The following is a 16,328-nucleotide window of genomic DNA, read 5'->3' as shown; positions in this document are numbered from 1 at the left end:
CTCAGAGTCACCTCAAAAACCCACAAAATTGAAATGGAAGCATGCTGACCGCGAATCCTTGATCCAAATGATGACAATGAAGAAGACAAAAGTGAAAAACGTGACCTCCTGGCTCAGACAGAGAATATCCCAACCAAATTATTGTTGTTTCAAAGAAAATAAATCTGTGACGAATGCTTTGTGCACTTTGATTTATGCAGATCATTTTCATATTCTGCGAATGCAAACGTACCAGAATTAGTGTGGAACATAGGGGGCAAAGCAAATTTCCAAATGTAAATTGCTCTGTCCAATCGCTGGATCAGGAACTCACATTTTTACGTGTTATTTAATTCTTAACAGTGTCTCCTGTTTTTTTGCTTTTCAAATTATGAGTAATGTGAAAAATAGAAACAGGTAGGACAAATGGAAGATTCCTGCATTCATCAGATGAGAAGTGTATCTCGTAGTATGGATAAGGGAATTGTGAATGTGATAAAGTATTTGGATTTTTAGAACGTTTTCAATAATATCACGCAGATGGTTTACAAAAAAGGTTAGAGCACATGGAATTGGACAATATGCTAGTTTAGGTTAGAGATACAGTGCAGAAACAGGTCCTTTGGCCCACCAAGTCCACACCGACCAGCGATTCCCACACACTTACACTATCCTACACACTAGGGACAATTTACAATTATACCAAGCCAATTAGCTTAGAAACCTGTACGTCTTTGGAGTGTGGGAGGAAACTGGAGATCCCGGAGTAAACCCATACAGGTCACGGGAAGAATGTACAAACTCCGTACAGACAAGCACGCATAGTCAGGATCGAATCCGAGTCTGTAGCACCGTAAGGCAGTAACTCTCCCGCGGCGCCACCGTGCCGCCTAAGTTTGGATACAGTATGGAAAAGGGTCCTTCGGCTCATACGCGTCCACACCGACTTTGAATCATCCATTCACACCAGTTCTATGTTATCCCACATTCTCATCCACTTGTTTACAGATGCCAAATAACTTACAAATGGATAAAATATGTAATAATAATTGGATCTTTCTCAAGTTGGTGACCCATGACTAGTAGGATACTGCAGGGATGAGTGTGTGGGAAGCCTACAATTTAAATCCACGATTGGCTGAGGGACCAGATGCAATTTATTTAATCTATCTAATAACATCAAACTATGTGGTAATGTTAGTCATGTTCAGAATGCAAGGAGGCTTCAAGGAGATATTGATGAGCTAGGTTGAAAGGCAATAACATGGCAGATAAAATATGTGACGTTAACCACTTCAATAGAAAAGTGTTGAAAGTCTGGGTTATATTAATGTTCAAAGGATCTTGAGTGTCCTTGTACATTTGTTACTGAAAGGTAACGTGGGTGCAGCTGGCAGTTAGGAAGGCAAATTTTATGTCACTTTATCACAAGATGAATTCAGTAAATTTTAAGTAAAAGACATGTTTTACTGCTATTATGTGCAACCTTCCTCAGATCACACCTGGAACATTGTGTACAATTTTGATCTCCTGATCTTAAAAAAAATAGTACGGGTGGATTTGTAAACTGATTCCTGGGATCTTTCCACATTGATAACCCCACTATCATTGCAACTATAGGCAGCAATAATTCAGAGCAAATTCCGGCCTCTCACAGATAGGAATTGTAGGATGCCATATGAAGAGAGATTCGGTAGGCTAGACCTCTGGTTTGGAAGAATTGTAGGTGAGCTCATTGAGACATCTATATTGCTAAAAGTCTGATCTTGACCACTTCCTGGTGTTCTGTATATTGATTTTAGAAAAAACGCTGCCACTTACGGCTGTGATTTTTGGGCATCTTACTCAGAGTCCTCCTCCGCTGGACAGGACAAGAGGATTTTTCCCATCGATTGAAAATAAAAGAGTTATTAGTATTTTAAAAATGTTGAGATTCTCTCTCCTGAAGGCCACGCCCCTTCCAGAGGGACTATAAAACCCGGAAGTGTTGAGTGCCTCAGTCAGTCTCTGCAAGATGGGGGAGCGAGAGGGTCACGTCTCTCAGTCTGAGCTGTGAATAACATTGAACACATGTCTACTAAACTGTGAGTGGTTTTACTGACCTGTCAGTGCCGTTAATGTGGTTTGAAAATATAGTTTGGTAATGCTAAAGTTGTGTTGCCTTTGGTTTGGAAATGCTAAAGCTGTGTTGCCTTTGGTTTGGAAAAGCTAAAGCTGTGTTGCCTTTGGTTTGGAAATGCTAAAGCTGTGTTGCCTTTGGTTTGGAAATGCTAAAGCTGTGTTGCCTTTGGTTTGGAAATGCTAAAGCTGTGTTGCCTAATTAAATCTGTCTTGCCTAATGAAAGGTGCCTTGCCTAATTAAAGTTGCCTTGCCTAATTAAAGTTGCCTTGCCTAATTAAAGTTGCCTTGCCTAAATGTGGTTGTGGTGATGGTTGGTTTGAATAAGCTAAGCAAAAGTCGTGGTGATGGTTGGTTTGAATAAGCTAAGCAAAAGTCGTGGTGGTGGTGGTTGGTTTGAAAAAGCTAAGCAAATATGGTGGTGGTGGCTGGTTTGAAAAAGCTAAGCAAATGTGTAAAGTAAATAAAGTAAAAGTAAAGTATCCTTTATTGTCATTCAAACCTTCCGGTCTAAACAACATTTCGTGTCTAGCAGTCATACATAAAATAAAATAACAAAAACACACAATAAACACAAATTTAACATCCACCACAGTGAGTTCACCAGGCACCTCCTCACTGTGATGGAAGGCAAAAGTCTTAAAGTCTTTGTCTCTTCCCTCCTTGTTCTCCCTCTGTGCTGAGGCGATCCAGGCTTCCAATATTGTGACCCTGCCGGGTGATGGTAAGTAAGTCAGTCCCGCGGCTGAATCAGAGCTCCGCGAACGGGCCGGTTCAAACTCCGCGGCCCGGGGTGGTCGAAGCTGCCGCCCTCCAGTCCAGCGGGCGCAGCTGTTGTTGCAGGAGGTCCGGAAAAACAGGTCACCAACCTATGACCTGCGAGCACCCGACGATGTCGTCCACTGGCCCGCGGCCGAGCCTCCGAGGCTCCGGTTGGGTCGCCGCTGCCGGAACGCCGCCACAGCCCCGAAGTCGGGTCGCCGCCGCCGGAACGCCGCCCCAGCCCCGAAGTCAGGCCGCTGACGGAATGCCGCCACAGCCCCTAAGCCGGCCAGCCTCGCGCTGGTAAGTCCTGGCTGGCTCTGCATCCGGAGCCTCAAGGTCGGCTCCAGTTGGAGGCCGCCAGCTCCGCCATTAGGCCTCAGCGCAGACGGAGACGGGGGATACGTCAAGAAAAGGTCGCATTCCCCCGAAGGAAGAGACTAAAACAAGTTAAACTAAATTAACTAACTAAAACAGGACAAGAAAACAACAAAAAAAGAATAAACAGACCGACTGCAGGCGAGCCGCAGTGGTGGTGGTTGGTTTGAAAAAACTAAGCAAATGTGGTGTTGGTTGGTTTGAAAAAGCTAAGCAAATGTGGTGGTGGTTGGTTTGAAAAAGCTAAGCAAATGTGGTGGTGGTTGGTTTTCAAAAGCTAAGCAAATGTGGTGGTGGTGGTTTGAAAAAGCATATAATTAAAAGTCTAAACTTGACCACTTTCTGTTTGCACTGTACATTGATTTTAGCAAAAAACGCCACCACTTACGGCTGTGATGTTTGGCCATCTTACTCTGAGTCCCCCTCCGCTCATCAGGTGCGGAGGATTGTTCCCATCGATTAAAAATAAAAGAGTTATTAGTGTTTAAAATATGTTGAGATTCTCTCTCCTGTCAATCACGCCATGAAGGCCACGCCCCTTCCAGTGGGAGTGGGAGGGACTATAAAATCCAGAGGTGTGCGCGTGGCTCAGTCTCTGCAAGATGGGGGAGAGAGAAGTCACGACTCTCTGTCCGAGCTGTGAACCAACTGAACACACTGAATGTCTACTGAAATGTGAGTGTGGTTTTTATGTGTTTTTTATGATGGTTTCACCCTGCTTCATATGTTTCACCCTGTATGAAACCGCACTTGAATTTGGTGGCCTTGCACCCTGCTTGAAATGGCAGGAAACTGCACTTGAATCAGGTGGCCTTGCACCCTGATTGAAGTGGTATCAAACTGCATTTGAATTTGGTGGCCTAGCACCCTGCTTGAAATGGCTTGAAACTGCATTTGAATTCGGTGGCCTTGCACCCTGCTTGAAATGGTCTGAAACTGCATTTGAATTTGGTGGCCTTGCACCCTGCTTGAAGTGGCAGGAAACTGCACTTGAATTTGGCCGCCTTGCACCCTACTTGAAATGGTAGGAAACTGTATTAGAATTTGGTGGCCTTGCACCCTGCTTGAAGTTGTAGGAAACTGCACTTGAATTTGGTGGCCTTACACCCTGCTTGAAGTGGTAGTAAATTGCACTTGATTTTGGTGGCTTTGCACCCTGCTTGAAGTGGTAGTAAACTGCACTTGAATTTGGTGGCCTTTCACCCTGCTTGAAATGGAATTTCAAGGAATAGCAGTTTGTCAACTGCCAGCCCACCAGCCGTGAGTGAGTGAGCTGCCAGCGCGCCAGGCTTGTGTGACTGAGCTGCCAGCCCAAGAATCCATTCGGCCCACAATGTCCATACTAGACCTCTGGAAACCAGTCCCTTCAGCCCACAACCCCCCTACTAGCGCTCCAGAAAGCCCCCCCCCCCCCTCCCACTCGCCACCAATATTGTAATTGGTGGAGAGGTGGAATATTGCGTTGGGGGACCAGCCCTCCCGTGTGAACATGGGACCCAACGGGTCCCACTTAGTCTCGTATTAATTAAAAGTGGGTTTGACAGAGTAGATAATGGGGAAACGTTTTACCTGAGTAAGGAGTCTAGAATTTGGGATCATAGTCTTAAAAGAAGGAGTAGTTTATTTGGAATTGATACAAGGAAATAAACACAACTTGTAATCCTCTGCCCAGGGGTGTACTTATTCATTCGCTTATTACGTTCAATGTATGGAATTAGGAATACTAAGGGAATGAAGGAGTATGGAGACGGGATGGGTTAAAGGCACTGAAATAATAGATCAGCTGTAATCTTGAATTGCATTCCAGGCTCTAAGAGCAAAATAGTCTACTCTTGTTCATATTTCCTACGTCCTATTTAGGTAGAAAGATTAGAAACAGAGTTAGAGAAATCAATATTCGTGAAGTTAGAGAAATCATATTCATACCGCTGGGTTGTAAGTTGCTGAAGCGAAATATGAGGTGCTGTTCCTCCAATTAGTATTTGGCCTCACTGGAGCAGGCCCAGGAAAAAAAAGATCAGTATGGGAATGGGAAGGGGAGTTAAAGTGTTTGGCAACTAGGAGATCATGTAGGCCCAGGCAGACTGAGCGAAAGTGTTCAGCCAAATGATCGCACAGTCTATGTTTGGTCTTGCCGATGTACTGTATAAGAGCCATTCCCATACCAACCTTTCTATCCTGGACTTCCACCATTGTCAGATTGAAGCCAAACGCAAATTAGGGGAACAGCACATCACCCTAGTTGTTGTACTAGTTTCACTGTCATGGTGGTGAATTTCATTTTCTGTATAACTCGTTACCACCTAGTCCACAGCCAACAATGGACTGTTTCCTTGATCGTTATTACTTTTTCTTGCATTCATTTGTTCCATATCTCAATATCACCATCTATATGTCTCGTTTCCCTGTCCCCAGACACGCAGTTTGAAGAAGTGCCAAAATGTCACCTATTCCTTTTCTCCAATGTAGCTGTCTGACCCTCTGAGTTACTTCAGCTTTTTATGTCTATCTTCGGTTTAAACCAGCATCTGCAGTTCCTGTGTAGGAAGGAACTGTAGATGCCGGTTTACACCGAAGATAGGCACAAAATACTGGAGTAACTCAGCGGGATAGGCAGCATCACTGGTGAAAAGAAATGGGTGACGTTTCGAGTCGAGACGTTTCGGAGACAGGAGACCCGGATGGTAGTTTGCCTCCCTGGTGCCAGGGTCAGGGATGTGTCTGAATGTGTCCAAGAAATCCTGAAATGGGAGGGAGAGGAGCCTGAGGTTGTGGTACATATAGGTACCAACGACATAGGTAAAAAAAGAGAAGAGGTCCTGAAAGAAGAATTTAGGGAGTTAGGTAGAGAGTTAAGGAGAAGGACTGCAAAGGTAACAATCTCAGGATTACTGCCTGTGCCACGCGACAGTGAGAGTAGGAATGGAGCGAGGTGGAGGATAAATGAGTGGATGAGGGACTGGTGCAGTGGGTATGGATTCAAGTTTCTGGATCATTGGGACCTCTTTTGGGGAAGGTGCGACCTGTACAGAAAGGACGGGTTGCACTTGAACTCGAGGGGGACCAATATCCTGGCGGGGAGATTTGCAAAGGCTACTGGGGAGACTTTAAACTAGTATGGTTGGGGGGAGGGACTCAAATTGGGAAAGCTAGCAGTCAGTGTGTGAGGCAGGAGGCAGAGAATGGTAGCACTCTGACCCAAAATGTAGGGGAGAGAGAAGAAAAAGACAATAAACAGAGAATAAGAGAGGGTGGGTTTCTTAAATGTGTATATTTTAATGCTAGGAGCATTGTAAGAAAGGTGGATGAACTTAGAGCCTGGATTGACACCTGGAAGTATGATGTTGTGGCGATCAGTGAAACATGGTTGCAGGAGGGCTGTGATTGGAAACTAAATATTCCAGGATTTCGTTGCTTCAGGTGTGATAGAATTGGAGGGGCAAGAGGTGGAGGCGTTGCATTGCTTATCATGGAAGATATTACAGCAGTGCTTTGGCAGGATAGATTAGAGGGCTCGTCTAGGGAGGCTATTTGGGTGGAACTGAGAAATGGGAAAGGGGTAGCAACACTTATAGGGGTGTATTATAGACCGCCAAATGGGGAGCGAGAATTGGAAGAGCAAATATGTAAGGAGATTGCAGATATTAGTAGTAAGCACAAGGTAGTGATTGTGGGAGATTTCAATTTTCCACACATAGACTGGGAAACACATTCTGTAAATGGGCTGGATGGGTTGGAGTTTGTAAAATGTGTGCAGGATATTTTTTTGCAGCAATACATATAAGTACCTACTAGAGAAGGGGCGGTGCTGGACCTCCTGTTAGGAAATGAGACGGGTCAGGTGGCAGAGGTATGCGTTGGGGAACAGTTCGGGACCAGCGATCACAATACCATTAGTTTCAATATAATTATGGAGAGGGTCAGAACTGGACCTAGGGTTGAGATTTTTGATTGGAGAAAGGCTAACTTTGAGGAGATGCGAAAGGATTTAAAAGGAGTAAATTGGGACAGTTTGTTTTATGAGAAAGATGTGGAAGAGAAATGGAGGACATTTAAAGGTGACATTTTAAGAGTACAGAATCTTTATGTCCCTGTTCGGTTGAAAGGAAATAAGTAAAAATTGGAAAGAGCCATGGTTTTCAAGGGAAATTGGACACTTGGTTCGGAAAAAGAGAGAGATCTACAATAATTATAGGCAGCATGGAATAAATGAGGTGCTTGAGGAGTATAAAGAATGTAAAAAGAATCTTAAGAAAGAAATTAGAAACGCTAAAAGAAGATATGAGGTTGCTTTGGCAAGTAAGGTGAAAGTAAATCCAAAGGGTTTCTACAGCTATATTAATAGCAAAAGGATAACGAGGGATAAAATTGGTCCATTAGAGAGTCAGAGCGGACAGCTATCTACAGAGCCAAAAGAGATGGGGGAGATATTGAACAATTTATTTTCTTTGGTATTCACCAAGGAGAAGGATATTGAATTATGTGAGGTAAGGGAAACAAGTAGAGTAGCTATGGAAACTATGAGATTCAAAGAAGAGGAAGTACTGACACTTTTGAGAAATATAAAAGTGGATAAGTCTCCAGGTCCGGACAGGATATTCCCTAGGACATTGAGGGAAGTTAGTGTAGAAATAACAGGGGCTATGACAGAAATATTTCAAATGTCATTAGAAATGGGAATAGTGCCGGAGGATTGGCGTACTGCGCATGTTGTTCCATTGTTTAAAAAGGGGTCTAAGAGTAAACCTAGCAATTATAGACCTGTTAGTTTGACGTCAGTGGTGGGCAAATTAATGGAAAGGATACTTAGAGATAATATATATAAGCATCTGGATAAACAGGGTCTGATTAGGAACAGTCAACATGGATTTGTGCCTGGAAGGTCATGTCTGACTAATCTTCTTGAATTTTTTAAAGAGGTTACTCTTGAAATTGATGAGGGTAAAGCAGTGGATGTTGTATATATGGACTTCAGTAAGGCCTTTGACAAGGTTCCTCACGGAAGGTTGGTTAAGAAGGTTCAATTGTTGGGTATTAATGGTGGAGCAGCAAGATGGATTCAACAGTGGCTGAATGGGAGATGCCAGAGAGTAATGGTGGTTGTTTTTTTGTCAAGTTGGAGGCCAGTGACTAGTGGGGTGCCACAGGGATCTGTGTTGGGTCCACTGTTGTTTGTCATGTACATCAATGATCTGGATGATGGTGTGGTAAATTGGATTAGTAAGTGTGCAGATGATACAAAGATAGGTGGGGTTGTGGATAATGAAGTAGATTTTCAAAGTCTACAGAGAGATTTATGCCAGTTGGAAGGGTGGGCTGAAAGATGGCAGATGGAGTTTAATGCCGATAAGTGTGAGGTGCTACATCTTGGCAGGACAAATCAAAATAGGACGTACATGGTAAATGGTAGGGAATTGAAGAATGCAGGTGAACAGAGGGATCTGGGAATAACTGTGCACAGTTCCCTGAAAGTGGAATCTCATGTAGATAGGGTGGTAAAGAAAGCTTTTGGTGTGCTGGCCTTTATAAATCAGAGCATTGAGTATAGAAGTTGGGATGTAATGTTAAAATTGTACAAGGCATTGGTGAGGCCAATTCTGGAGTATGGGGTACAATTTTGGTCGCCTAATTATAGGAAGGATGTCAACAAAATAGAGAGAGTACAGAGGAGATTTACTAGAATGTTGCCTGGGTTTCAGCAACTAAGTTACAGAGAAAGGTTGAACAAGTTAGGGCTTTATTCTTTGGAGCGCAGAAGGTTAAGGGGGGACTTGATAGAGGTCTTTAAAATGATGAGAGGGATAGACAGAGTTGACGTGGATAAGCTTTTCCCACTGAGAGTAGGGAAGATTCAAACAAGGGGACATGACTTGAGAATTAAGGGACAGAAGTTTAGGGGTAACATGAGGGGGAACTTCTTTACTCAGAGAGTGGTGGCTGTGTGGAATGAGCTTCCAGTGAAGGTGGTGGAGGCAGGTTCGTTTTTATCATTTAAAAATAAATTGGATAGTTATATGGACGGGAAAGCAATGGAGGGTTATGGTCTGAGCGCAGGTATATGGGACTAGGGGAGAATACGTGTTCGGCACGGACTAGAAGAGTCGACATGGCCTGTTTCCGTGCTGTAATTGTTATATGGTTATATGGTTATATGGGTTGAGATTCTGAAGAAGGGTCTCGACCCGAAACATCACCCATTCCTCATTCCAGAGATGCTGCTTGTCCCGCTGAGTTACTCCCGCATTCTGTATCCATCTGCAGTTCCTCCCTATTCCAGTGAAAATTTGATTGGTTTATGAGTTCCTAACTAGTTATATTTTTAGTTTAGAGATATAGCATGGAAACAGGCCCTTCGGCCTTCCGAGTCCATGACTACCATCAATTACACGCGTTCTCAGTTATCCCACTTTCGCATACATTCCCTTTACACTTTTGTTTTCCTCAACAAGGAACTTTTATCATATACTCAATTTGCATTAATCAAAACTGCTTTTCGTGCAATCTGCAAACATCGACCATTAGATTACAACATTGTCAGCCGTATCCACGATCCACTCGAGCCCCCGCAGCAACAAGCATTTCTGGAAGGTCCCCATGAACACCGTGTGCTTCCACTCCAGGGACACGCGGCACACACGTAAGTCTAGACGAGGAGCAGGTCGTTGACGCAGGACTCCCAGCACACTTAGATCAATTTTCAGAGGCCAATTAACATACAATCTCGCAAATCTTGGGGTTGTGGTGGGGACACCAGACACCCAGAGGAGACTCGACGCAGTCACAGGTAGAACGTGCAAGCTCCACACAGACAGGAAATGTGTTCAGAATGGAACCCGGGTTTCTGGCGCGGTGAGGCAGCAGCTCTACCAGCTGCACCACTGTGTGGCCCACCAGAGATGCATCTCTGAACAATGTGACATAATTTGTACCGGCAGGCCTCAAAACAACACATTGAAAGTAATTACAGAACATCCTTACATTCTTGACTGACGCTGTAAACAGCTCATCTGTGCAGGCCTGATTTGTGTTAGGAAGTGGCCACTTGAATGACATGATTAGGCAGGGAAGCCTGTGTAACGTGTTGCACTCAGGAACATTGATAGTTGGCATCCAACAGTGAAAATTAGGGGTAGGGTGGGAGTGGGTACAGGAGTGAATAGATTGCTCTTTTGGCAGCTGACATGAACTCAGTACACAATTGAAGGATTGTTTCTGTGTCATATTAAATATGTGACCCAATTTCATGGCAATGTGAGAGACCAGTGAATGTCATTAAAAATGGAGATTTGTTATCCTTGCATGCAAATTACAGAAATCCACATAATAATGCAGTCATTTATAGAGAGGCAAATTATGTATTGATCTTGATGCAAGGTCCTGTTGCAGGGTCTCTACTGGAAACATTGACAATTCCACAAATCCCCCCCCCCCCCCCACTCCCCATTCCTACAGTGAGGCCACATTTAAAGTATAGCAGGTAGACAAAAATGCTGGAGAAACTCAGTGGGTGAGGCAGCATCGATGGACGAAGGAATGGATGACGTTTCGGGTCGAGACCCTTCTTCAGACTGTTCAGTTTTAGTCACCATGTTACGGGAAAAATGTTGTCAAGCTGGCAATAGTGCCGAGAAGATTTACAAGGGTGCCAGAACACAAGGGTCTGAGCTTGAGCAAAGGTTGAGTAGGCTGGTACTTTATTCCTTGGAGCACAGGAGGATGAGGGGTGATCTTATAGAGGGGTACAAAATCAAGAGAAGAATAGATTGGCTAGATGCACAGTCTTTTGACCAGAGAAGGGGAATCGGGAACAAGAGGGCATAGGTTTATGATGAGTGGGAAAAGAATTTATAGGAATCTGGGGGGTAACTTTTTTATACAAATGATGATAGGTGTATGGGAATGAGCTGCTGGAGTAGGCAGTTGAGGCAGGTACTATCATAATGTTGAAGGGACATTTGGACAGGTAAATAGATAGGATAGGTTTATAGGCAGGTGGGACCAGTGTGTTGGAACATGTTCATCAGCATGGGCAAGTTGGTCTGAAGGGCCTATTTCCATGTTTATGACTATGAGATGTTGCTCGACCCACTGTTCTTCCAGCAGTTTCTTTATTGCTCCAGGTTTCAACATCTGCAGTCTCTTGTGTCTCCAGTGTATTGATCCTTATTGCAAGTGCTGTGAGTAAGGAAGTATTGCCTCAATATTTATTTTCGGAGTTTGGTGAAATCTCATCTGGAGTACTATGTAGTTTTACTTAAGGCAAGGTCCACCTGCCTTGGAGCAGCGGTAACGAATGCTCGCAAGATTGATTCCTGTGATGAGAGGGCTTTCCAGTGAGGAATCTGGAATTCATAAGAAACAAATAAAGACTTGGATTTATATTTCATGGCCTGAATCCATCCAAAAATGCTTTACAACCAATTAAGTACTTTTGACGCACAGTTACTATTGTAATATAGAAAATGTCAAAGAATGAGAAACGATTTCTGTATAAGATTTAAAATTCTCAGAGAACGGCAGAGGCTGCTCCCTCTGTCCAGAGAGTCTAGGACTCGAAGTGACAGCCTCAGATAAGAGGCCTTCTATTGAGACCTAACAGTCAGAAATAGTTGGTACACAAAATTGCTGGAGGAACTCAGCGGGTGCAGCAGCATCTATGGAGCGAAGGAAATAGGCGACGTTTCGGGCCGAAACCCTTCTTCAGACTGATGGGGGGTGGGGAAAGAAAGAAGGAAAAAGGGAGGAGGAGGAGCCCGAGGGCGGGCGGATGGGAGGGTGGGAGGAGACAGCTAGAGGGTGAAGGAAGGGGAGGGGACAGCACAGGCTAGCCAAATTGGGGGAATTCAATGTTGATGCCATAAGGGCGCAAGGACCCCAGACGGAATATGAGGTGCTGTTCCTCCAATTTCCGCTGTTGCTCACTCTGGCAATGGAGGAGACCCAGGACAGAGAGGTCGGATTGGGAATGGGAGGGGGAGTTGAAGTGCTGAGCCACCGGGAGGTCATGTAGGTTAAGGCGGACTGAGCGGAGGTGTTCGGCGAAACGGTCGCCCAACCTACGCTTGGTCTCACCGATGTAAATTAGCTGACATCTAGAGCAGCGGATGCAGTAGATGAGGTTGGAGGAGATACAGGTGAACCTTTGTCGCACCTGGAACGACTGCTTGGGACCTTGAATGGAGTCGAGGGGGGAGGTGAAGGGACAGGTGTTGCATTTCTTGCGGTTGCAACAGAAAGTGCCCGGGGAGGGGGTGGTGCGGGAGGGAAGGGAAGAATTGACAAGGGAGTTGCGGAGGGAGCGGTCTTTGCGGAAGGCAGACATGGGGGGAGATGGGAAGATGTGGCGAGTGGTGGGGTCACGTTGGAGGTGGCGGAAATAGCGGAGGATTATGTGTTGTATTATAGTCAGAAATAGTTCTTCATGCGAGGGTTGAACATCCATTGGATTCTCTCTCTCAAAGGTGTATGATCTGAAAAGGGATTGATACATTTGTGGACACCAGGAGAATAAATGGATACTGTGATGGGGGTAGGAAAATGGGCAAGGGTACAGGGTCAGGCTGGAGCTTGGATACTGGACAGACTTGAAGGGTGGGTAGTATTACAGGAAACAAGCCATGGGACTCAGATCCATTTGAAGTGCCTATCGATTATGTTCAGAAATTCATAAGACATAGGAACATCATTAGGCCATTCGGCTCATTAAATCTGCTCTGCCATTCAATCATGACTGAACGATTTTTCCTCTTGACCCCATTCTTCTGCCTTCACTCCATATCCTTTCATAGTCTTTCTAATCAATAATCTATCAATCTCCACTTTAAAAACACCCAATGACTTGGCCTCCCCTGCCGTCTGTGGCAATGATTTCCACAGTTTCACCAGCCTCTGGTTAAAGAAATTCCTCCTTATCTCCATTCTAAAGGTACATCCTTTTATTCTCAGGCTGTGCCCTCTGTCCTAGACACTCCCATTACTGGAGACATCCGCTCCACAACCGCTTCTATCTAGGCCTTTCATTATTCAATTGGTTTCAATGAGATCCTCTTTCATCCTTCTAAACACCAGCAAATACAGGCACAGAGCTATCAAATTAACCATACATATGTATGTATATGTATAAGTATGATTATGTATAATATAGAATTTGTATCACCAGTGGAGAGAGATGCTTTGTAAATCTCAGGTAACCAATTCAAGAGAACAACTGGTTAAGCCATTAATATAAGCATTTCCTGCTCTTCCTAGTTTATAACAAACCAATAATGTTAACTATAGATTCTATACAATATATGCGTGCTCAACCGATGTTTTACAAATATCAGGGGACGGTCCTGCCATCTCATGGATAGCTCTTCGGTCTCCCTTTTATGTGAAACAGACTCTCTAAATGTTCTCTCTACATGGATAAGCACAATAACCATGTACTCTATGCATCAACCTATTGCACTTTATCTGCTTATTTATGTGTATATTGAACTGAACTGTTCTGTATTTTTGCTTACAATATTCTGTTGTGCTGCAGCAAGCAAGAATTTCATTGTCCTATCTGGGACACATGACAATAAACTCTCTTGACTTGACTTGACTTGAACCTGAAACTTCCTCATTCGGCCCTTCGAGCCGGCACCGCCATTCAATGTGATCATGGCTGATCATCCCCAATCAGTACCCCGTTCCTGCCTTCTCCCCATATCCCCTGACTCGGCATCTTTAAAAGCCCTATCTAGCTCTCTTGAAAATATCCAGAGAACCGGCCTCCACCGCCCTCTGAGGCAAAGAATTCCACCGACTCACAACTCTCTGTGTGAAAAAGTCTCCTCATCTCCGTTCTAAATGGCTTACCCCATATTCTTAAACTGTGGCCCCTGGTTCTGGAACCCCCAACATCGGGAACACGTTTCCTGCCTCTAGAATGTCCAGTCCCTTCATAATCTTATATGTTTCAATAAGATCCCCTCTCATCATGTTTGAGCAGGGACATTATGGGCCGAAGGGCCTGTTCCTGCGCTGCACTGTTGGGTGTGCTATGTATGTGGGAAAATATGTGACCACCCTCTATTTAATCTTGTGACTGGTCCGATGCTGCATTCGACATGGCCACCTCAAACAACAGCATCTCTTGGCTCCTATCTGTCATGCTTGTGCATTCAATGGACCAAAAACATTTGATTTTAAAGAAACTCTTTAAATAAAATATGGATATAAATAATTATAGTTTTGCAAGTGATTTTAATTATCATTAAGCTTTTGGTAAGTTGTCGCCTGGTATTTCTGTTGGTGTTGTTATTGCATGCATAGTTAATCAGCATATATTACAATTCACTTTTGTTATATTGCTGCCCATTTAAAAAAGAATATCTACATTTAACTGGAAATGAATCTGAGGAGATTGATTTGAAGTGATTGTTGAGATGATATCACATATGTTATAGCCAATATATGTTGTGTTAACCATGCAGTAAATTGCATTTGCTTATTCCTCAACAGCATCACAGATTGATCCCAATGAAATCCAAGAAGTATTTCAGGAGCTCACAGCCAACATTTTTCGCATTAACACAAACGGTGAGGCACCCATTCATTTTCTTTTGATAGTGTGCAGGTTGTGTCGAGTTAATGTTGAGATTGATTGGGTAGATGATTGACTGGCAATTGGAGATTTAGTGATGACCTATGAGTCTGTTTACTATCCTCAATCAACTTTTGTCAGCCTTTTACAAATGCAAACTATTTATTGACAAATCTATGTCAGCCAATGAATTAGAGATGAGACTGGGTATATGACTCAGTTGTATAGGATAAAGTCTATTCAAGAAACAAGGTAAGATTTATAGAGTGCAGGAAGCAGAGACTTCTTCCAATAAAATTGTAATTTCCTTCCAGTTTCCCAACATTCAATAATGGGTAACGTTACCTTTATACACATAATCTCAATCATTTTCACCTTTGTGGACACGAAAATTGATTGATATAGGGGAATTACTTGATTCCTCGATATTGCCCTGTCACAATATGATGGATATCCAGCAATTCCAGTCCCCCTTTCAGTTCAGACTGGTCTGTTTAGTCATGTTGGTTAGATTCTTATGTTTTTCAATGAAGAAGGGTGATTGAAAGAATAGAAAAAAAGGAGGAAAGGAAGATGAACGAGGAGCAGGTTTAGCAACAATTGAACTGAATACACCTATTTATGTTGGAAACTGGCTATTTTGCACTATTGGTGCACGGCATGCAATACTCCTGTGTAATTTCCCCCAAACTGGAGAAATAGAGGACCTAGTCCGACACTAGAACAAAAATTGTTCTAAAATTGCTTGACAGGCACAAAGGCTCAGTATTTTACAAATGGCTATGAGAATCCAGTGATCATGGCAGGGCAGAACAGCACAAATGGCACCCTGTGCACAACAAAGGGCCTTGTGTCTAAAGTACACTGTTAATAACTACTCTCACCAGAAGAGGTGATCAAAATAATTATAAATTCCTGTGACTAGTAAGGAGAGGGAAACCGGTCCAAGCAGAGAAGGTGTTCTCCATTCCTATCAGAATTATGTACTCCCTACACAGAATCAGACCACCTAAAGACCTAATAAGCTGACAGACTTGGCCTTGAGGAAATGTGCAAACTGCACTGGATACTAGTTGCGTTAATGTTTCCTGAATGTTCAGGCCTACTGATAGCAGCTTAACATCAACATGTGGGAGGATCAGGCCCCACACTTTGTTCAGTTTTTCAGCTACCTTCTCGTGGTGCTTTCCATTTTAAGTCTATTGCTCTCCAATGGGCTTTTGTCTTTCATCTAACGGGCTGCAATTTAAAATGAATGCTAAACATCTCTCATTAACAGAACTAATGTCTGTTTACAGTTATCACCATGTGTTGGGGAGCAGAAATAGAAAGTAGTCGTGAATGTTGTTGCAAATTACTATATTGCTGCCATGTAATATTTCTCGAAGTCTAACTAGCTACACTGTTTTCCAGGTTGATTGCAATTTATTTTTACCACCACTGCAAGAATTCTATTGTTGAATATAACATAAACAATGTGTCACAAAATAAAAGTAGGTTAATTAGTGAATCTATTAT

At 43.5% G+C, this 16,328-nt stretch overlaps 1 protein-coding gene across 1 annotated transcript in view; it reads left to right on the top strand.

Annotated features, from left to right (window-relative positions):
- tsnare1 (t-SNARE domain containing 1) overlaps positions 1 to 16,328 on the top strand; it is an 807,948-nt gene that overhangs the window by 293,204 nt on the left and 498,416 nt on the right. The window contains exon 3 of the mRNA XM_033019937.1: positions 14,729 to 14,806. Coding sequence (XP_032875828.1) covers positions 14,729 to 14,806 — 78 coding nt within the window. The remainder of the gene's footprint in view (positions 1 to 14,728; positions 14,807 to 16,328) is intronic.

The sequence above is a fragment of the Amblyraja radiata genome, chromosome 4 (genome assembly GCF_010909765.2).
Source record: "Amblyraja radiata isolate CabotCenter1 chromosome 4, sAmbRad1.1.pri, whole genome shotgun sequence".
NCBI classification, from domain to species: domain Eukaryota; kingdom Metazoa; phylum Chordata; class Chondrichthyes; order Rajiformes; family Rajidae; genus Amblyraja; species Amblyraja radiata.
Note: the sequence above shows the minus strand (reverse complement) of the source record. Positions and strands in the feature narration are given on the sequence as shown.